At 40.9% G+C, this 21,616-nt stretch overlaps 1 protein-coding gene across 9 annotated transcripts in view; it reads left to right on the forward strand.

The window, feature by feature from the left end:
• The window catches only part of LOC123501696 (transcriptional activator Myb-like), a 37,182-nt gene extending 16,294 nt beyond the window's left edge, over window positions 1-20,888 (forward strand). Inside the window, exons 4-16 of one of the 9 annotated variants that reach the window (XM_045250690.1) lie at window positions 3,134-3,366; window positions 3,918-4,111; window positions 4,413-4,726; window positions 5,175-5,408; window positions 6,693-6,925; window positions 7,475-7,586; window positions 8,081-8,425; window positions 8,670-9,080; window positions 9,642-9,767; window positions 10,699-10,887; window positions 11,415-11,540; window positions 13,459-13,536; window positions 15,272-20,888. In XM_045250690.1, the coding sequence (XP_045106625.1) occupies window positions 3,134-3,366; window positions 3,918-4,111; window positions 4,413-4,726; window positions 5,175-5,408; window positions 6,693-6,925; window positions 7,475-7,586; window positions 8,081-8,425; window positions 8,670-9,080; window positions 9,642-9,767; window positions 10,699-10,887; window positions 11,415-11,540; window positions 13,459-13,536; window positions 15,272-15,394 (2,718 nt within the window). In that variant the 3' untranslated portion in view covers window positions 15,395-20,888. Of the gene's footprint in view, window positions 1-3,133; window positions 3,367-3,917; window positions 4,112-4,412; window positions 4,727-5,174; window positions 5,409-6,692; window positions 6,926-7,474; window positions 7,587-8,080; window positions 8,426-8,669; window positions 9,081-9,641; window positions 9,768-10,695; window positions 10,888-11,414; window positions 11,541-13,458; window positions 13,537-15,271 lie in introns of all 9 variants that reach the window. The other 8 variants (XM_045250693.1, XM_045250689.1, XM_045250692.1 and 5 more) reach the window with 8 other exon arrangements.
• Window positions 20,889-21,616: the final 728 nt, after the last annotated feature.

The following is a 21,616-nucleotide window of genomic DNA, read 5'->3' on the forward strand; positions in this document are numbered from 1 at the left end:
CTCTCTCTCTCTCTCTCTCTCTCTCTCTCTCTCTCTCTCTCTCTCTCTCTCTCTCTCTCTCTCTATTCAAACCAGAGTGTTTTTCCCACGCTCCCTCCTCCTCGCCCTGTCATTGGTAGGAGTGTTGCCAGTTAGTATTTTGGTTTGCTTTAATTTCCCTTTCCCTCCTCTCTCTCTCTCTCTCTCTCTCTCTCTCTCTCTCTCTCTCTCTCTCTCTCGTATAAGTAAAGTTGGTGGTGGTGGTAGTAGTAGTAGTAGTAGTTGTAGTAGTAGTAGTTGTAGTAGTTGTAGTAGTAATAGTAGTAGTAGTTTGGCATTATCTTTTATTTCCTCTTCCTCTCTCTCTCTCTCTCTCTCTCTCTCTCTCTCTCTCTCTCTCTCTCTCTCTCTCTCTCTCTCTCTCTCTCTCATTGCGTCATGTTTCAACTGCCAGAATTTATTTTTCCTATTTCCAACTCTTACATCATCTCTCTCTCTCTCTCTCTCTCTCTCTCTCTCTCTCTCTCTCTCTCTCTCTCTCTCTCTCCTTCTTCCCCTCTAGGAATTTTGTAATTAAGGTCACGTGACTGGAGGGAGAGGGAAAGATAGAGACGGGGGGGGAGGGAAAGAGAGAGGGAGTGAGAGAAAGAGAGAGAGTGAGAGAGAGAAAGAGTGACCTGTAAAATTAACGTGAGAGTGACAACAGAGGGGTGTTCACGTGAGAGAGAGAGAGAGAGAGAGAGAGAGAGAGAGAGAGAGAGGCGAACACTGTATACCTGTTGGCCCCACACACACACAACGTATACCAACCTACACTTACATACCAGCCTACCCACACACAAATTAGACCTACCCACACACACACACACACACACACACACACACACACACACACACACACACACACACACACACACACACACACACACAACGAATCTCAGCCTACACGCAACTGAGAGAGAGAGAGAGAGGCTGATAAACAAATAGACAAACCGTGATAGACAGATAGAGACGTGATAAACAGAGAGAGAGAGAGAGAGAACGTATTATTATCTATTCTCTCATCCTTTTTTATCTATTATTCCTATTTATCATCGTTCCCTTCCCTTCCGTTCCCTTCCCGTGTGTGGGCGAGGCTTCGGGTGGCAAATGTGACCTTGGCAGATTCGAATGTGTAAAAAAAAAAAAAAAAAAAAAAGGTAAAAAATTGATGATAATGATGATGTTATATTTTGAAGATGTTTAGTTAATAGTGAAAATGTTTTTATTGGTGTTTTATTGTATTGATAAGAAAATATGTTGGCTATGTATTATTTTTTTTGGTATTTGATTATTTGCTTGTTATTTATTTATTTATGTGTTGCGATTAGTAGTGATGATGTGTTTAGAGTTACGGAAATATAGAAATAATTACCATATATTTATTTTTTATTTATTTGATGAGATGGTGTATTTATGACGATGTTAGCTTATTTATTTATTTTGTTTTATTTGTTTATCTATTTATTTAATGTTGAAGTGGGGATATTAATAGTAAGAATGTAGATAGGTGTAGTGGTGGTGGTGGTGGTGGTAGTGTCTTGTAGCGATGTTATGAAAAGAAGATAGGAAGGAAGATGGTGATGTAATGATGATGATGGTGATAAAAGATGAAAAAAAGAATATTTGTTGTTATTACTATTACTTTCTTGTTCTTGTTCTTCACTATCAGTACGTATTATCATCATTATCATCACTATTAATATCTTACCAATTCATCACTACCATTGTCTTTCATCACACAGCTATCATTATTTATACACCCTCCTTTGTTATTCTCTCTCATCCTGTCCTTCGTTATCACCACCATCATCACTACCTTCTTATTCATCACTATTTCATCAATTCACCACACAATTATCCTCATTTATTCACCTGTCTTGTTATTTTTTCCTGTTTTTTCTTCTTCCCCTCCTTCATTATTTTTACGCATTATCATCATCACTACCTTCTTTTTTATTCATCACTACGTCATCAATTCACCGCACAATTATCCTCATTTATTCACCTTCCTCTTTTCTTCTTCATTTCTTCCTTCCTTTATTTCATTCACCGCATTTCTCCTTCATTCTTCTTCTCTTCCTTGTTTGGGGGTCAGTCATACCAATAACAGTCCATTCATTCATTCTCTCTCTCTCTCTCTCTCTCTCTCTCTCTCTCTCTCTCTCTCTCTCTCTCTCTCTCTCTCTCAAAGCAGTATTAACACTTGAAATAACAATACTAATACTTTTACCCCATATACAAGACAACACACAGGCTTTTTACGTTAAGACATGCAGACATACAGACATTTGATATACACTTGAACTGAACATTCCTCTCGCCTTGTGTGACCTGGAAAGGCAAGTGGGGGCAAGGGGGGCACATCTTACTATGCCCCAATAAGCATAGGATACTTAAAACATGGCTAGACTTCCCCTCCCTCGCCCTTCTCTGTCTCTCTCTTCCTCTCCTGTCATCTATCGAGTCATGCAGTTTATAAGGATGTTCTGTGCTCTCTCTCTCTCTCTCTCTCTCTCTCTCTCTCTCTCTCTCTCTCTCTCTCTCTCTCTCTCTCTCTCTCTCTCTCTCTCTCTCTCTCTCTCTCGTCGTTATCATTATTTTTTTCCTCTTCCTGTTTCGTCGTTATTTTTTTACTGCTCAAAACTCGAGATTTACAAGTCTCTCTCTCTCTCTCTCTCTCTCTCTCTCTCTCTCTCTCTCTCTCTCTCTCTCTCTCTCTCTCTCTCTCTCTCTCTCTCTCTCTCTCTCTCTTTCATCTTCCATTCTTTTCGCGGTGTATATTTCTTAAGCAACTACAAATTTAAGCTGTTTGAAATCTTGACCGTTGCTTGTATTAATTTTTTCTTTTCTTTTTTCTCGTTTTTTTTTTTTTTTTTTTTTTTTTTTACTGTTCTATTTTCTTTTTACTATTCTCCACGTCTAGCTTGCATACGTAGTGGTTAGTGCAATTATTCCACCCTTGCTTCTTCCTTTTTATAAACACTTTTCTTGTCTTTCCTTACGTCATATGTTCCAACCATCAACCACATAGTCTCTCTCTCTCTCTCTCTCTCTCTCTCTCTCTCTCTCTCTCTCTCTCTCTCTCTCATACACATTGCATTCCCTTCTACAGGAGGATGAGAAGGTGATCGAGCTGGTGGACAAGTACGGCCCCAAGAGGTGGACGCTGATCGCCAAGCACCTGAAGGGCCGCATTGGGAAGCAGTGTCGGGAGCGCTGGCACAACCACCTCAACCCAGCCATCAAGAAGAGTGCCTGGACTGAGGAGGAGGACCGCATTATCTATGAGGCACACAAGCAGTGGGGGAACCAGTGGGCCAAGATTGCAAAGTTGATTCCTGGCAGGTGAGACATTGAGAGAGAGATTAAGGGAGATGCAAAGAGTAGTGTTAACATGAAAGGGTACTGGGTTATCACAAGCAATTTCTGGCAGATGAGACAAAGAGAGATTGAGTTAATAGTGTTAATATGATAGGGTATAAAATTCTCATGAGCAATTCCTGACAGATGAGACAGACAGATCAACAGAGGAAAGATAAAGATAGATATTAAAAGAGAGAGGTAACGAATAATGTTAACATGAAAGAGTAATGGATTCTCACAAGCAATTCCTGGCAGATGAGATAGATAGAGATTAATAGAGGAAAGATAAGGATTAACAGAGAGAGAGGTAATGAATAGTGTTAATATGAAAAGGTACCAGATTCTCACAAGCAATGAAGCAACCACAGAGACAGATAGAGACAAAGATGATGCAAAAAAAAAAAAACTAAGATTACAAAGGAGAGGAAAAATACACACACATATAAATAGAAAAAAAAATAGATAAATAAAATAAATAGAAAAAAAAAGTGACAAACCTCCCAGTCAAACTCCACCACCCTCTCCACCCCCAGAACGGACAATGCCATCAAGAACCACTGGAACTCCACCATGCGCCGAAAGTATGAGGCAGAGATGACGGCAGCAGGGAGGAAGAAGGCTCGGGGCAGCACAGCAGGTGGGGCAGCAGGACGCCAGCCACCCCAGCAGCAGCAGCAGCCACAACCCCCTCAGCCTCACTATGGGCAGGAGTACTACCACCTGCTTGGTATGTATGTGTGTGTGTGTGTGTGTGTTGAGTTTTTAGGTGTTTATTTTCTGTGTGTGTGTGTATGTACGAGTATGTGTGTGAAAACCTATCAATAATGCAGTTCAAATTTTTGTGTGTCTATGTACGTGTTTAAAAGCCTCCCATACTACTAGATTAAATGAAAATCTTGTCTCAATATTTCAAACCCCTATTTTCTGTCTGTATGTATGTATGTATGTGTGTGAGAACCTTCCAAACTCGCTAGGATAGATATGAACATGTACCTCAATATTTGAAACCCTTGCACCTTCCACTACAGACATGATGGGTCCTCCACTGAACCACCCAAGCAGCAGCCACCACCACCACCACCCACACCACCACCACCACTCCCAGAGCCTGCCACCACCACCCCCTCCACCCATCAACCTCTACCCCACCAGCAGCAGTGCCAGTGGGGGTGGGAGTGGGGGGTACCAGCCTTCAGGGGGAGGTGGCACTAGTGGTCATGCTCCCCCACCTCCTCACCAAGAGTATCACCCCCACTATGATATGGGACCCCCTCCCCCCACCATCAGTGGGCCCGTTCCTGTTAAGAACACGTCGCCGTATGATCAGGACTCGTATTCCCAGGTGGGTGAAGTGGTGCTCTCTCTCTCTCTCTCTCTCTCTCTCTCTCTCTCTCTCTCTCTCTCTCAAACAAATAATAACCTTGAAATTACTACTACTCCTCAATATGTAACTCTATCTATCTCTTTCTCCTTCCTTCCTTCCTTCCTTCTATCATTTTGCCTTTCATCTTTCTTTTTTCTTCTTGTCCATGTGTGTTTCTTCTTCTTCTTTTCTTTTTCTTCTTCTTCTTTTCTTCTTTTCTTCTTCTTCTTCTTCTTCTTCTTCTTCTTCTTCTTCTTCTTCTTCTTCTTCTTCTTCTTCTTCTTCTTCTTCTTCTTCTTCTTCCTCCTCCTCCTCCTCCTCCTCCTCCTCCTCCTCCTCCTCCTCCTCCTCCTCCTCCTCCTCCTCCTCCTCCTCCTCCCTACACCCCAGACCACTGACACACCCCTTCCTCCCTCCCTCTCCTCAGGGTTACTGGGACCAAAACAACTCGTATGGAGGCAGTTATGGAGGTGCCTTGGGTCCCCCCGCCCCCTCGTCAACTCCCGTGCACCCCGTCCCCTCCCCGCACTCCCTCCAGCCGGGCACCATCATTGATAACATGGGTATGAGGATCAAGATTGAGGGGGAGGAGGGCTGCTCTCCCCAGATGACCTCCCCAGCGAGCCTCGTGGGTCCTGGAGACTCCCCACATCCTGGACAGGTGAGCAGTGGTGTGGGTTAGTGTTTGTGTGGGTGGTGGTGTTTTGTGGTGTTTTTGTTGAGATTGGTGTTTGATTTTTGATGTTTTATTTATTTATTTATATATTTTTTTCTCTTATTATTATTATTATTTTTATTTATTTATTTATTTATTTATTTATTTTTTTTTTTACTAGATTTTTTTTTTTATGTATTTATTTTTATTTGTTTATAGATTTATTTATTTTTTTTTTTTGGTTTTCGTATTTTATTTCATTTTGCTTCGTTTTGCTTTTCTTAACGTTACTCGTTCTTATTTTTTGTTTTCTGTATTTATTCTTGTTACAGTTGTTTGTTTTGGTGTGTATTTATTCATTTAATTATTTATATATCTATTTAATTATTTTTATATTTATTTATTTATTTACTTAGTTATTTACTGATTTATTTAATTTTCTTACTTGATTGAATTTTCTTGTTTACTATTTTGTCTTATTTTGTTTATGGAATTTGATTAGTTTTGGTTTTTGTCTTTTTTTTCTTTTCTTTTATTTATTTTGTGTTTGATTGAGTATGATCCCAAGTGTTGGATGGTTGGTTTGTGTCATCAGTTGGCTTTGTGAGTTTTGGATCATCTTGCTTCATGGTTTTGTTCCCTGAAGTAAGAAAAAGTCCATTCATGTTCCATAATTGTAATAATGGCAATATAGCAGCTGTTTAACTCATTTACTTCTAGATTTCACATTAGGAAGGGTCTATGGAGGTCAGATTAGAGAGTCTTCACTATTCTAATCCCCACACAAGTTTCTGAAGCTGTAAGTCACAATAATGGCATTGTAGCAGCTGTCTAACTCATTTTCTTATATATTACTTCATTTACTTATTTTATTTACCCTCTCCTTTTTTTTTATTTATCAATTTCACCTTCTTTCCTCATTTATTTTTTGTTTTAATTTTCTCCCTGTCTTTCCTTTCACCTGTTAATTCTACTTTTATATCTGCAATTTACTTTTTCTTGTACTTATTTTCCCCCTTTCATCTTTCGCTTATTAATGATTCTACCTTCATCTCACTAATCTATTTTTTGATAATTTTCTTCCCTCTCTCTTCTTTCAACTAATAATTCCTCCTTTAATTCTCCATTGTATTTTTTATTTTATCTTTGTTTTTATTCTCTTCCCTCTCTTCTTTCATCGACCAATTCCTCCTTTATTTCTTCAGTATATTTCTGATCTTACGTATTTTATTTATTTTGTATCCCATCTCACCATTCACTATTAATAATAATTCCACCTTTACCCCGCAGACAATTCTCCAGACCACCACACCACCACCAGGAGAGCCTACACCACCGCAGCAGTACTCCCACTTCACCCCTCTCACCCCACACCCCCACAACACACCCTTACCCCAGGAGCACCAACTTGTTCCTCCCCCAGCCTCCTCCAATTCCAACAGTCCCTCTCTCAATCAAGGCTTCCTGCTCACGCCTGACAAGAGTGCTATCTATCACGACCTGGGTATCATCTCTCCTCTCAAGTAAGTGTTGTGTCGCATTGTGTTGGTTGTGTTTCTGTCTCTTGCTCACTCTTGTTTGCCTTCCTTGTGTGTGTGTTTTTTTTTTTTTTTTTTTTTATGAGTGATTTATCTTGTTCTCTTGTGCTCATGTTTGTTTTTTCTGTTTTATTGTTCTTTTTAGCTTGTTTTCTTTGCAGTTTTGTGTATTTTTTTGTATAAGTTTTTGTTTTCCTTGCTCTATCACCTCCATATTCCATCGTTCTGTTTGTGAAGTAAGCGTTTTGTATATCATGTCTCTATCTCTGTCACTTTTATCTGTCTTTAAGGTTTTTGTTTTCTTTTTCATTCTCTTTCCATATTCCATTATTTTCTCCATCTCTGTTATCTATCTTGTCTCTAATTTTGTATTTTCCTTTCACATTTTAATTTCCCTTTTTTTTTTCTTTTCAAATATCATCATTCTCTGAAGTTAGTGTTTTGTCTGTCTCGCTGTCACTCTTATCTTCTCACTTATTTTTTTATACATTTTCTCTTTATCCTTCACTCATCCACCTGTCGTTTCTCTACCAGCTTTGAGGAGTTGGGGTCCCTGTCGCCCCTCAAGCCAGACCGAGGCCTCGAGGCGCTGAAAAATGAGCTGGACATGGGAGCCTTTGAGCTGCTCACCTGTAGCCCTGTCAAGGTGAGGGGTGGCTGCCTGTACTGGTGCTAACACTGGAAATTGTCATGTGTACTTAATTCTGTGGTAATAATTTAGTTGTGAATGTCTGTTGTGTGTGATTTTTTTCATATTTTTGTGTTGTATTTATTTATATCATCATCAGTTTGGAATTAGTTATGATGAACACTGTGAACATATTGTAATGTGAGTGAAATCTATGGTAATTCTTTCTTTGTAAAGTTATGGAAGTATTTACTTTTATATTCATGAGTTTTTGTTATTATTTGTTGTTGGTCTTGTTCATATTATTTTTGGCAGGAAACAAATTATGAAAGAAGCTTTCAAAATATGTAGTTTTTGGAAGTGAAAGATAATGTGTGTTGGCATTAACAGCTAAACATTGCAAAAAGCAGCAACATATACACAACTTTCATTTCCAAAGGGATTCTTGTAAATGTTGATAAAAAATGTACATGTCTGTGAAAATTTCTAACCGATCCATTAATGCATTTCAGATAAAGCAAGAGATGGCACATGAGTTAGCCAACATCATGTCAACCCTTCCTTCCTCATACACAACCAGTTCCTCATCCTGTTCCACCTCCTCCACTGTTGTAGCATCCACCAACTCCAACCTCACCACCACTACCACCTCCTCCACCTCCATCCCCTCCAGCCAGCCCCCCTCCACCTCTGCTGCTTTCACCACCACCACCTCTTCAGCTCTCAACAGCAGCACCAGCAGCCACCACAACACATCCTTTGCCTCCCTCAACTCCTCCCGCCTGTCCACCCCTCCCATTCTGAGGCGTGGGAGGAGGAAACAGCCATCTCCTTCCAAGAGACACCTTTCCATCCAGGTAAGGGAGAGAAAAGGTCTTTTTTTCTCTTGGAGAAAGTGTTATTTTGCCTGTGTTTTGGTGAAAGTTTGATTTTGGTGCGCTGCATCTTCCATAACATTTTCAGGTCTTTTTAAAACTTCATCTTTCTGGATATAACTTTTTTATTCTTTACTGTCAATGCATATGTATGAACAAAATGGCCAATATGAACATTTCCGCGGGAGAAATACCCTGCAATCTTGTTTTGACGCCACAACTTAAGTCTTTCCTGCAGGAAAACAACGACAGCCTACTCACCACACCGCAGAAGGTCAGCCCAGTGCACACCCTCCCCTTCAGTCCCTCACAGTTTCTCAACAGCCCAAACATCTCCTTTGAAACCAGCCTCACCTCCACACCAGTCCTGCTCGCTGGGCTCCCATCATCCCAGTCCACACCAGTACACCAACCACCCTCCTCCACCTCCAACAATGGCACCTCCACCACCTCCACACCACCCAGTGCCGCCACCACAGCAGTGACCTCCGTGGCTACCTCTGTGTCAGCATCAGCAGGGCAGCCCAGGACACCCAAATCAAGGCGTGCCCTGCTGCAGCCCACCCCCAAGACTCCCACGCCACTCAAGAATGCACTGCGTGAGATTGAGAAGAAGAGTGGGCCCCTCAAGCATTTTGTGAGTGCTTTGTGTTTCATTGGTTTCTCTCTCTCTCTCTCTCTCTCTCTCTCTCTCTCTCTCTCTCTCTCTCTCTCTCTCTCTCTCTCTCTCTCTCTCTCTCTCTCTCTCTCTCTCTCTCTCTCTCTCTCTCTCTCTCTCTTTTTGTTTCATGTGTGTTTGCTTTAAGCTTTTTCTTTAGCCTGTGCAGTGGTGTTCTTGTGCTTTTGTCCTACATTTTCATATTTTCCCTCATGTTTTCGTTGCTATTTTTGCATTCTTGGTCATTTTACTCCATTTTTTCTCATTTTTGCGTAAAAGTCTTAAATCTCTAGTTAGCATACATTTCTCGTGTTCTCATTTGTACAGATTATTTTTCCTAATATAAATTATCTTGGATATATTAACATCATCTAATCACACCAAAAAATTCATGATAAAAATGCATTCCAGTACTGAAGGGGTTAAGTCTACTCTGTCTATCAATCCAATTCTTTAACTATTGCATGTGTCTTAGTCTACTATATATCTATACATTTACCCATCCATGTTGCTCTGTGTCTAACGCTGCCTTGCACACAGCCACAGACACCCACACACCTGGAGGACATCACAGAAATCATTCGGAAGGACACAGAGAAGGAGCGCACCAAGTTTGAGACCCCAGCCTCTGCAGGCACTGTCCCTCGTAACCAGGTGGGCCAAAAGGTGGGCAGGAAGACCAGGTGTTGTTGAGTTAGAACAGGTTAAACTAAGTGAGTAAGGGTAGGTTAGGTTAAGATTGTGTTGGGATGCGTTTGTTTAGTTGTGGTTAAGATAGAGATAAGAGAGAGAGAGAGAGATGCCCTTACAAGACTTTTCTGACATATTAATGTGTTGGAATGGGTTTGTTTGTTTGAAGTTAAAGTTGAGATGGCTTTGTTTAGTTGAGGTTATTGGCCAAATTTGAGTTGATGGGTTTTGCTTGGTTGGGTTAGGATTGTGTTGAGGTCGATGTGTTTGATTAGGTTAGGTTAAGTTTGAGTTTGGTTTGGTTAGGTTAAGAATGAGTTGAGATTGTCTTTGTTTTGTTAAGTTAGGTTAGGTTTACTTGAGTTTGGTTTGATTGTGTTTGGTTTTGGTTAGGTTTGGTTGGGTTAGGTTGAAGTTGAGTTAATTTGGGTTGGGTTTGATTTGTGTAGTTGAGATGGGTTTGTTTAAATAGGTTAGGTTTATTTGAGTGGTTTGATTTGGTTTAATTTAGTTAGGTTAATTTGGGTAGAGTTTGATTCTCTTTATTTGTTTGGTCAAGGTTAAGGTAAGTTGGGAGAGTATATGAAGAGTGTGTGATTGGTTTTGGTATGTTAGGTTAACCTTTTTACCACTATGATCATCTTTTTGTTTGTTTGATAAATACAAGCTGGTGTGAGGCACATAGTTTGGGAGTTAACTATTTGCTTATTGAGCAAGTTTCATTCAGGAACAACAAAGACAACTCAGTCCTTTGCTTCTCTATCCCATACATGATATGGTGTTGTGGTGCCTTCTCTACTATTTGTTCATTCATTTATCTATTTACTTATTTTGTATCACTCCAGTCCTAACCCTCTCACTCACCTGCTCTGCCCCATGACCACACTCCACTCTCTCTCTCCAGCAGTCCGGCATATACGACAGTGGTTATGGGACACTGAAGCGCAAGGCCCCACCCACCAACAATGCCGGGGGTAAGGAGAATTCCCCCAGCAAGAAGGCACGCAAGGCTCTCCTCCACTCCTGGTCCACCCCAGGGGAGATACAAGTCCCAGGGTTTCGCTCCGAGCCTCTCGCACTCATGCCCGAGACACCAGTAAGTTAAATGTTGATGGACACACTGCTTGCTGATTATAATTACTTTAGTTAATTTTTCTGTTCTTTGATACTTTCTCTTCATATTTTATTTTTATTTTTGTTTTACCTAATTTTGGTGGTTAGAATTACTGTACAGTTCAGTTTTTTTAATGTTATCTTTCTTTGTTTTCTGGTTACGTTCTCTTTATATTTTCTCTGTTTTGTTTCTTTTCTTCCACTACCTCCTCAATAGTCCCCAAGACTTTTTCCAGCAGGTGCTAATGGGATAATAGCATTAGCATGTGTGGTGCTGTTTGTCTGGGTCATTCCTTTGCTATTCCCCACTTGTTCACTTTCTGCTTCACTCCACACTAACATGCTACTGCTCTGCTTCACCTCCATGGCCTTGCTACTCTGTCCTTTATGATGTACTCTTCCCCACTTGTTTGCTCTCTCCCTTGCTTCACCTCCATGTTTCTGTTACTCTGTGCTGCTTCACTCACTATCACTTTTCACTGCACTAACTCACCACTTCTCTTCCACCAGAGCAAGAGCCTGATTGGAGACTCGTCCGTCCTCTTCTCCCCTCCCTCCATCATCCGAGACACCCTTCCAGAGGAGACTCACCCTCTCAACTCTCCTTCAATCCTTCCCGACAAGACCACCAAGAAGGTAAGACACATACACATACAGGACCATCTGTGTTCATGTTTGTCAGTATCTGTGTATGAAGTGTTTTAGAGGTCATGATCTATATGACTTGTGTTGTGTGTTATAGGTAAAGGTATATACATAAAGGAAGGAGAGAATTATGTTTTTCCTCTCTTTCCCTGCCTGTCCATCTCTCCCTTCTTCGTCCCAGTAAGGACTGAATGGCAGGAGTATCAGTAGCCTCTCTTTTTTTGTCTTGTGGAGTAGTAGTAGCTGTAGTGGGCCCTTGCCTGGTACCAGCACGCAGTAGGCTGTAGTCTGGTACTGTTTAGCTGCACCATGAAGCACATTTGGTGGAATCATTTTAACAGACTCATCAAAGAGAAATCCAGGATATGGAAGAGTAAATCACTGAATGAACGTCACAAAATTTAACAAGTGAAGTTTGAAATGGGAAAGCTGTCTATTTGGTTGTAGTTACTAAGTGAGAGGTGGTGAATGTCAACTTTTCACTCATCTAAGACTTTTCTGAGAGATGATGAATATTTACACAGAAGTCAATTAGCACCACCTGGCTGATGATTACTGATTGAGTGTGTGTGGTAGGCAGGTGAAAAGTGTTTGGAGAAGCATTCTCCCTGATGTGGCTTTATAGAAGTGGGAGTGGATGACGAGGGTGATGGAGGTGCACCATGGGACATTTCTTTTTTCATGTTAAAGGTGTACTTTGGCCAAGAGCAACAAAAAGGTCCAACTAGATGTCAGTCCCCGAGCAGGTTCAAGAGAGTTAGCCAAAAGACTGGAATAAATGTCTTGAAACCTCCCTCTTAAATGAGTTCAGGTCATAATAAGATTGAAACACAGAAGCAAGTTGCATTATCAATACTTCATGAGTTACTGTGCACCACCTTGAATGTCTGACACATCTTGCATCTCAGTGCACCGTAACGTCAGCACTAGTTCGTCTTGTCTCTTTGTTACACTAGATCAGCACCTTGGTTAAGTTAAGTGCTGTTTTGAAAAATGTTGGTTTGGTTTTGTATCAACAGCAATATCATCATACCTGCAGCACTTGCCTCAAATGTTGCTCCCACTGTACGTACTGTACATAACAACACAGCACCCTGTACCACTGCACCTCACCACACTGAGAGAGAGAGAGAGAGAGCAAGAACTATTTGGGAAACAATATATATTTTTTTAATGTTTCTAGTTTTCTGGTTCCCGTCCCTGGCTATCCTGGAAGTAGTACAGTGCAAGTGGTAGTTTGTTTGCGTTGATAGTACTGTATTGTAGTAGCAGTAGAAGTAATGGTACTGCTGTGTCTCATAGGCATGCATGCACCACTACACCTCCAATCTCAATGCCAGGTACACGGCACAACAGCACAGCCATTGATGGAAAACAGTTGACATTGAAGTAACTGCTGTGAGTAGTAGGAAGACAACCAATAAAACTGTGCAGATTCAGAAAAATTAAGAGGGAAGACCACCAATTGTAACACCCATGACTAAACAAGAGATCAATATACTGAAGGAAGAAAGGAGATAAATATATTATAGTTGAAAAAATCATTGAATATTAAAACAAAAGCTACAACATTTGGTAAAACTATGGCTCATGTCCAGAAATACTTTGCTGTTTCACTGCAACTATTTTCCAAGGCCACAGAGATGATTAGATGGATTCTCAAGAGTGTTCCTCCTTTTGATAACATAGAAATCTTGTTAATCTGCCACTAGAACACTTAAGAACACTTAGAAACCTGTGTCACTTCAACTAGAGCCTCCGGAAATAGTCATGTTGCTGGCGGAAGTTTCCTAATGTGATCCTGTTGTTGCTGTCTTTTTATATTGAGAGGATCACATTATTTGCCTTCCTCCCTCCCTTCACCACCACACATTCCCTCTCAATACTGGTCCATCCCTCCCTCCACCAGCCGAGCGAGCCAGTTATTGGTTGCGTTAAGCGGATTGCCTTCTCTGACGGCCACACCAGCAAGGCCACCCTGTCCAAGGTAAACCAACACTTGCTGACAGTTACACCTCCTGTCACCACCCCTGCCATTGCTGTAACACTGTCATCACCGCCACCATCGCCTCCCTCAGCACCTTGCCACCAGTCCTGTCATTGCTTTAACATTGTCACCACCATTACTCCCTCATCACCTCCTGCCACCAGTCCTGCCATTGTTGTAACACTGTCATCACCACCACCATCGCCTCCCTCAACACCCTGTCATCAGTCCATTTCTTTAATATTGTCACCTTCATTGCTGCCCTCATCATCTCCTGTCACCGTTTCTGCCATTGTTGTAACACTGTCATCACCACCATTGTCTCCCTCACCATCCCCTCCTGTCATTGCTCCTGCCTGTAACACTGTAACACCATCACCATTGCCTCTGTCATCACTGCTGTCACCACTATTCCAGCTATCACTCTCCATCACCATTGCCTTCCTCATGATAATCTGTCACTGTCACATTCACCACAGCCATCACCAACACAACTGCCACTGCCACATTCACTACAGCCATCACTACCACCATGACTAGTAACAAAAACATATGGTGTCCTTTATAGTGTCACCTCACAATTATAATCATTTCTCTTTCACCATGCTCATCTGCACTACCAATAATATCCCTTGTGTTATTTTTACGGTTTTATTTGGATTGACAATGTTTTTGTTTCTTTTTAGTTTTGTTTTGCATGTTTTGTTATTTTTTTCCTCTTTTGGTCTTGTTTATGAGTCAGGTGGTGTATGAGCTCCATTATCCATCCTCACTTTGTTTCTTTTTTTCTGTTTGGTTTTATTTCCCTGAGGATTATACCCAACAGCTTACCCTTTTATTTTTATTTACTTTCCTCGGTCTTGCATTTGGCTTTTATGCTTGATTCAGAGCCTATATTTTGTTCTCCTAGCACTGTAACACATCTCCCTTCACTGCTTACTCCCACCTCCATCTGTTGTGCTGCAAGGTGGTCGTGTGTCACCACTCAGCACTAAAGAAGGGATCTGAGTATGGGTGGGGTTCACTTTACCTTCCCTCTCTCCCTTAAAAATATGCTTGTTTGAATATACTCAGTGATTTTAATGGTTAATTCACCTTTTTCTTAAGCAATAAGTTATTCACTATTTATAAACTATTTCTCATTTTTATTTATTTTTTGTTTGTCTCATTTTATTTATTTTTTGTAGCTAAAGTAAACAGTAGTAGTAGTAGTAGTTGTAGGAGGAGTAAATGTGGTAGGTGTGCCATGTGACACACCTGCATCCAATATTATAATGTGTGACTTTATATCTATTACTTTTATTTCATATTCCCCTTTCTCATCTCTACTTAGTTATTTTCACCTCTATTGCTCATATGAACTTTTGTTTTTAGCCTGTACTTCTATCAACTTCCTTCCTCTTATCTCTTCTGATCTTTCTACCTTCCTACACTTCTCTCCTCTCAGTCACCTTCCTCATCTCTTTTTACTACTTACCTTCTATCATCCCTTTACCTTGTCTCACATTATGTTCACTATTCCTCCTACCAATCTACTTTTCTTCTTACCTTCCACGTCTCAATCTTCTGTCTTCCTTTTTCATATTACCACTTTTCATTTTCATCCTATCTGTTCCATATGTCTCTACTGTCACCCTTCCCCATTCCTCTCATCCTCTTACTCCCTCCCATAAGCACATGTATAGTAACCATCATATACTCACTTCATTCTCTTCCCAACACTCCCAACCCTCAGCTTGATGTGCGATGGGAGATGGTGGCCTGCGGAAAGACAGAGAACCAGCGGCGTCTGACAGAACAAGCTCGTCAGTTCGTCACCCAAAACGCGACACTCAAGCCACGCTCACTCAACCTGTAGAGGCGGAGCATGAGAGCAAGAACAGCCACACATGTAGGCAAGGAAGCATGCAAGAGAAACACAGCAGTAACAAGAAAAAGTAGTAGTGATTTATGGTGACTGGATGCTCCTTGAGAAACATGATGGTAGCAGGAGGCAGTGATGTGGACAGCTCTGTAAATGCCCCTCTAGAAATAAGTAACAAGAGGTCGTGTTGATAGAGATGTTTCACTGACAAATGTAATCACAGTAACAACAGCAGAGGGACACCAGCAGCACCAAGAGGCAGTAATTTCTCAACACACTAAAAACTCTTTCAGCAACTTACGTAGCAGTCAAACACACCAGAAAAGTTGTGAAGGGGTATGTTATTGGTGTTAGTGATGAACTGAGTGAGTGAATGGAAGCAAGCAGTGCCTTACAAACACATTGGAAACAGAGCACAATTGGTGAAAGGTTCTGATTCTTGGCTGTAGTGATGGGGGCAGTGTAGGAGTGTAGTATCATCACACCACCAGTACAGTGTTGTTGGGGTGAGTGCAGTAGCCTTGAAAAGATGATGGTGTGTACTTAACTGATCTTGAGCCCTGATCTTGGAAGTATACTAACCTTCTGTAGTGTTGCAGTGGCCATTGATGTGAAAAGGTGTAGTGTTGTGCCTAAGAAGGGTCCCTTTAGTGTTCCTGTGCTCTGGTGTTTCTGTTGCACATTGCCCACTGATTGTATGACATGAAACACAAACCATTTAGATTAAGCTTGTGGTAATAGTCTAGATTTCACCTCACAAGTACAAGCCAACACATGCACACGCACACACACACACACACACACACACACACACACACACACACACACACACACACACACACACACACACACTGTGGTGTGGTCTCAGTCCAACCCAGAGATCAGTCTATGAGCTCTGAGCTTACTCTGTAATGGGAAAAGCTGGGTGGATGACCAGCAGGCAACTCTGAATACACACACACACAAACACACACACACAGAATCAAGCATCAGAACAAAAAAAAAAGAAAAAAAAACTGTCATCCTGCTGTATGTATGTATGTCCATTGTTTACTGTATGTGTTATTGATTACTTTGCGTGCATGTGTGTGTTCTTGCAAATTTTATGTATCGGGAGGAAGAAATAAGAAACAGGAGGAGTAAGAAGAGGAGGATGGTAGTGAAGAAGGAGGAGTAGAGCTTTGAGTACCTTATGTAAGAGTAGTGTTGACTGGATGGTTAGCAAATAGCAAGGTTAGTGTTGGGGACATTGGTCTGCTGAGGTGCTGGGACATGTCTGTGTCTGTGTCATCTATTCTTTCTCACTGTCTTGTGGTTTGTTTTTTCTCACTGCCTCTCTATTCATCCATTCACGAGTCAGTCTCTTCCTCTATGTCTCTCTGTTCCTTCACATGTCTCAGCCTCGGCAAGCACCTCTGCCCCCATTAGGATGTACATTTAGAGAAAGTCCCAGTTATGAAACCAAAGGATACAGGGGCCCATTGAGGGAGGGTGGGAGGGGGGAGGGTGTGGGCTGAGGCAGGGCATGCAGGTCAGGTGGGCTTACCTCACCATGTGGAGAGAACAAGAATTAGCAGGAAGAGGAGGAGGAGGAGGAGGAGGGAGGGGAAATGAGTGGTGGTGATGGCACTGTGAGTGTTATTTTTTGTTGTTTTTTTCTTGCACCTTTTTGCTGTTTTACCTGCAGAGTTGATATTTTTGAGGGCACTCCCTGGGGGATATATTATATACTACTACTACTACTACTACTATACTAATCAGTTTACCTTGGCGGTGCCCCGGGCTGACGTCTTTTCAAGTGCGGGTGAATAGTACTACTGCTGCAGTCTGTCGGGAAGTCAGCGGAGGTAGATTATTGTTAGTTTCTCGCACACTTTTTTTTTTTTTTTTTTTTTTTTTTTTTTTTTTTTTATACCTTACCTTACCTTACCTTGAGGAGGAATGTTTCCTTTTAATGTACTTATTTTATTTCTCTATTTTAGGCTGCACAAAATTTTCAACTGAGTTTTAAGAATCTGTTCTTGTTTATTTTATTTTTGTGTCTTTAATTTTTGTAGTACAGTGCTCTACTGTAGTGAGTCTGGTGGAGTCTGGTGGGACATGAACAAAGGTTACTGTTAATCTGTGAATGCATGTAGTCTTACAACAAACAATAACTGTGTGTACTTTGTGTCATGTTTACCTGTTTACCTGTAGCTGTTTGTGTTACTACTCTCACCATTCACCATCAGACTTGCTGTTTTTTTGTTCTTTTATATCACACAGTTCTCACTTTGGTTTTGGGTTTTAATTTTCAATCAGGTTCATAATTGTTTTATTTTATTCATCTTTTTATCCCCTCAAGGAGAACATTGAATATGGCTTTAATTTACATCCCTCTCCTAATACTAGAAGCATCATTATTATCATTATTGTAACTATTCTCCACACACTATTACTATTACTACTACAATTACCACTACAACAACCAGTACTGCTATCATATTACTATTACTACTACTACTTCTGTGTATCATTAATATTATGTGTGTGTATAGCATTTCATATATACAGCATTGTGTAGTAGGTTGTGTAGAGTCTATAGCATTCATTTTATTTTACTTTAAAACAAACAAAAAAATTATACAATTGGGAGCATCACTGCACGTCCACTTTCCTGTGTCACTCATCCTTGTCGCTTAGTAAGTCCAAGATGTGTAGAGTAGTGTTCAGTGTATTGCCTGTACTCTGTCTCCCTTGTCAGCAGAGAACACCTTTCCATTCCAATTCGTTGCAGTGAGATGTGTGCACTGATTGGTGTGTTAGGGTGGCACACAAGGGTGGTTGTGCAGTGGTGCTCAGGATAAACTGGTAGAGTAGTGTTACCACATAAGGAGAGAAGAGACAGAAAAGAAAGGATTGGGAGGAAAAATGAAAAGAGGAGAGGAAATAACTCCAAACTTTTACCTGTGGAAGAAATTGTGTAATTCTGTGGGTGGGCAAAGAGAGAGGGAGAGTTGTGGGGTAGAGGAGACAGTGAGCAATGACATGCTGAAAAGTCCTTAAAATTAAAGTACTGTGGCTAAAAACCAAAAAATTAAAACAAAGTACATCACCAAAGAAATTAAGGAACTAAATGTACATATGTACATAATATAAACTGGAAACAAATCAGCAGACAAATCAGAGAGAGAAAAAATTACACCAAGACGTCTAAAGGAAATCTTAACCTATGGTGACATCACGTGTGTTGTCTGTGCCCACCCACACCTTAAGAAAGAGAAGAAGACGGGTGTGTGTTCCTGCCTCAAGTAGAAGCTGGAGACAAACCAAGGACAAAGAAATTAATAAAGGGAAGAGATCTACATATATAACTGGAAAGGAAAGAGAATGTGCACACTGCAAGACCTGCTTTGAATCATTCCTCTACCCGCCCTGGTCATGCTTGCTCCCAGGCTAAAAGAACTGCTCTGAGGCGCTATGCTTTACGGATTGGTGGTGTTTCTTTTAGGGTTGGTACACTCTCTATGCTTTAAGAGGCAGGTAAAGGAATGGTTGTCCAGGTGGTTGGGTAGTGATCCCAATGTTGCAGTTTAATATACGTAGTGCTTCTTCCCCATGTTTATTTTGTTCATGTGAACTTGTAATGTTTGTTTTCACCTATATATGTATAGCTTAAGAGCCAACTATGCATTCACCTCATATACACACGCCAAAAAAAGTATATACGTTTATATATGATTATATATATATTTGTAAAGAATTTTACGGATACTGCTGTAACTTCTACTATTTCTGCCATTTCTACTTTAACTATTGCTATTACTACTTTTGCTACTGTTACATCTACTTTTAACTGTTACTACTACTATTTTTATTACCTACTACTACTACTACTACTACTACTACTACTACTACTACTACTACTACTAGTTTAACTGCTACTGTACTACCACTTTTGTTTTAACTACTACTACTACTACTACTATTACTACCATATATAACAAAACTGAAGCATTTACACAAAGTGGCATTAGGAGCAGAGAGCTTTTCTTGTGCATTCACTAAAAAAAGAAAATTACTCTTTCCATTCTGTTTCACTCATCATAAGCTTCATCATCACCACCAATATTACTGCTGTTATTGCTTGTGTTGCTGATTGTAATTAATAGCAGCAATTCACAAAACAAGACATTCTCTGAGTACTGAGATGATCAAGAGACAAAACTAACTGATTGAAAGATGTATGTTCATGTCAGCACCTCCTGGCTCTCTAGGAACTGTGGATTGGCTTGCTACAGGCTACATACACTATAGTCAAACCAGGCTGATTTGGTACTTTGGGCGTTGGCTGCATCTATCCCGCATTGAATTGATGTCATGTTTCCTCGACACGCACATGGCAATCTCTCTCTCTCTCTCTCTCTCTCTCTCTCTCTCTCTCTCTCTCTCTCTCTCTCTCTGTAATGTGTCTAATATAATACTTACTTCATATACGACTGTGTGGCTCATTGAATGTTTTTTGACTTGGAGATGGAAGAAAAAATGAAAAATGCTGTATATCTTCCACTCTGCCATCATATAGTGAATCCTCCATGCCACATCCCGCTTCCAATGGTCAGGTCAGGCCACACGGGGCTTGAGGTGGCATGAGAACGATAGGGTACAGCCAATGCCCAAAGTACAAAAACTAGGCTGAGTTTACTATAATGCATAAGGAAATAAGGAAGGTTGCAAGCAGTTGTCAGGTGTACAGATGGCAGTCCCTCATCCATAATTTTGTGGTCTTAAAGTTCTAGAATGACGCCACTAAGAACAGGTCACTGAGGCTTCCACATATATACCATGCTATTTGATCAATTCCATTAGTGATTCCTGGAGACTCGTGTGTCAGGTTGTGGTAGGGATGGGGGTGAGAATAAACTTAGTCATGTCAGAGTTTTATAATGGTGGTGATGATGGAGATTCTTTGCCAAAATATGCATTCACCAGCAGTGCATATACAGTAACAAGGCGCTATCAATAAGTTAGGTTTTCTCTCCTAGTCATGATTGCAGAATCTCTCTCTCTCTCTCTCTCTCTCTCTCTCTCTCTCTCTCTCTCTCTCTCTCTCATGGAAGTGATATATACAATTCATTTAACTTTATTTCATATCATATAGAATACATTATTTTCTGCTGTCATTTTGTTGTTCAACCTGTTTTCATTGCTAGTACGTATTATTGTTGTTTTGCATCCATTGGCTTAACGTGTGTATGTAAAAAGTACTTGTCACCGTTTCTTCCCCTTTCACGTGCACAGAGTGGGTGTGGTGGTGGTGGTGGTGGTCTGTGTGCGTTCTGGCAGCTTTGACTTGGCACCTCTTCTCTCCTGATGCCCCAGTTTGTAGCTTCCAGGTGAAATATTGATATTTATTTGTACTGATTTGATGAAAGGAAATAATAATATAAAAAATAAATACTCCCACTTAATTGGTCCTGATTGAGAACTGAATAAATAAAATAATGGCCATTTGATCTTATTTTCCTCATGTTGGTTGTCTGCGTTATTTAGTGGTTGTGGGCTTTGGGCAGCGGTATCCTTGCCGCAACGTACTGAAGCTATTCTGCTTCAGTGAATGCACTGCAGCACTATTGACTCGTGGTCTTGCCGGGGAGGAAGCAGGACCAAGGCGAGGGAGGTTATGCCGTATAGGCTGGTGCGATTATGACAGGGGAGTTAATGGGCGTGGTGGCAACACAGGCGCTGAAACTGATTAGGCAGAAAACAGATGCACAAGTACGGAAGGCAAGTGATTTGATGTAAGAGCTGCGTGAAGTAACCTACTGCAGTGACGAGGGAGGAACGATCGTTTGTGACCGAACAGTGCGATAAATACAAATTATATATATATATATATATATATATATATATATATATATATATATATATATATACCAACCATTAATATTACGGGTTATGATAAGAGTAACTAATAATTAGCTGCTGTTATTAATTATTCTCTCGCTCGCTCTCTGTCTGGACACTGGATGTCAGCACTGTGGCTGCGCGACCCATCGATGTAGCCTATTATGTAGCTACATGAATGTTGGTGAAGTGTGGAGGCTTTCCCAGCACAGCGGGTTCCTGCCCCTTTTGTGGCGCTGCTTCCAGGGCGTGTTTTCCGTGCTGGCTGGCGGCCTCGGCGCGGCCCTCTTCGTGTTCTTCCTTCATTCAGTCAGCCCGCAGGAAGGCTAA

Source organism: Portunus trituberculatus, chromosome 9 (genome assembly GCF_017591435.1).
Source record: "Portunus trituberculatus isolate SZX2019 chromosome 9, ASM1759143v1, whole genome shotgun sequence".
NCBI classification, from domain to species: domain Eukaryota; kingdom Metazoa; phylum Arthropoda; class Malacostraca; order Decapoda; family Portunidae; genus Portunus; species Portunus trituberculatus.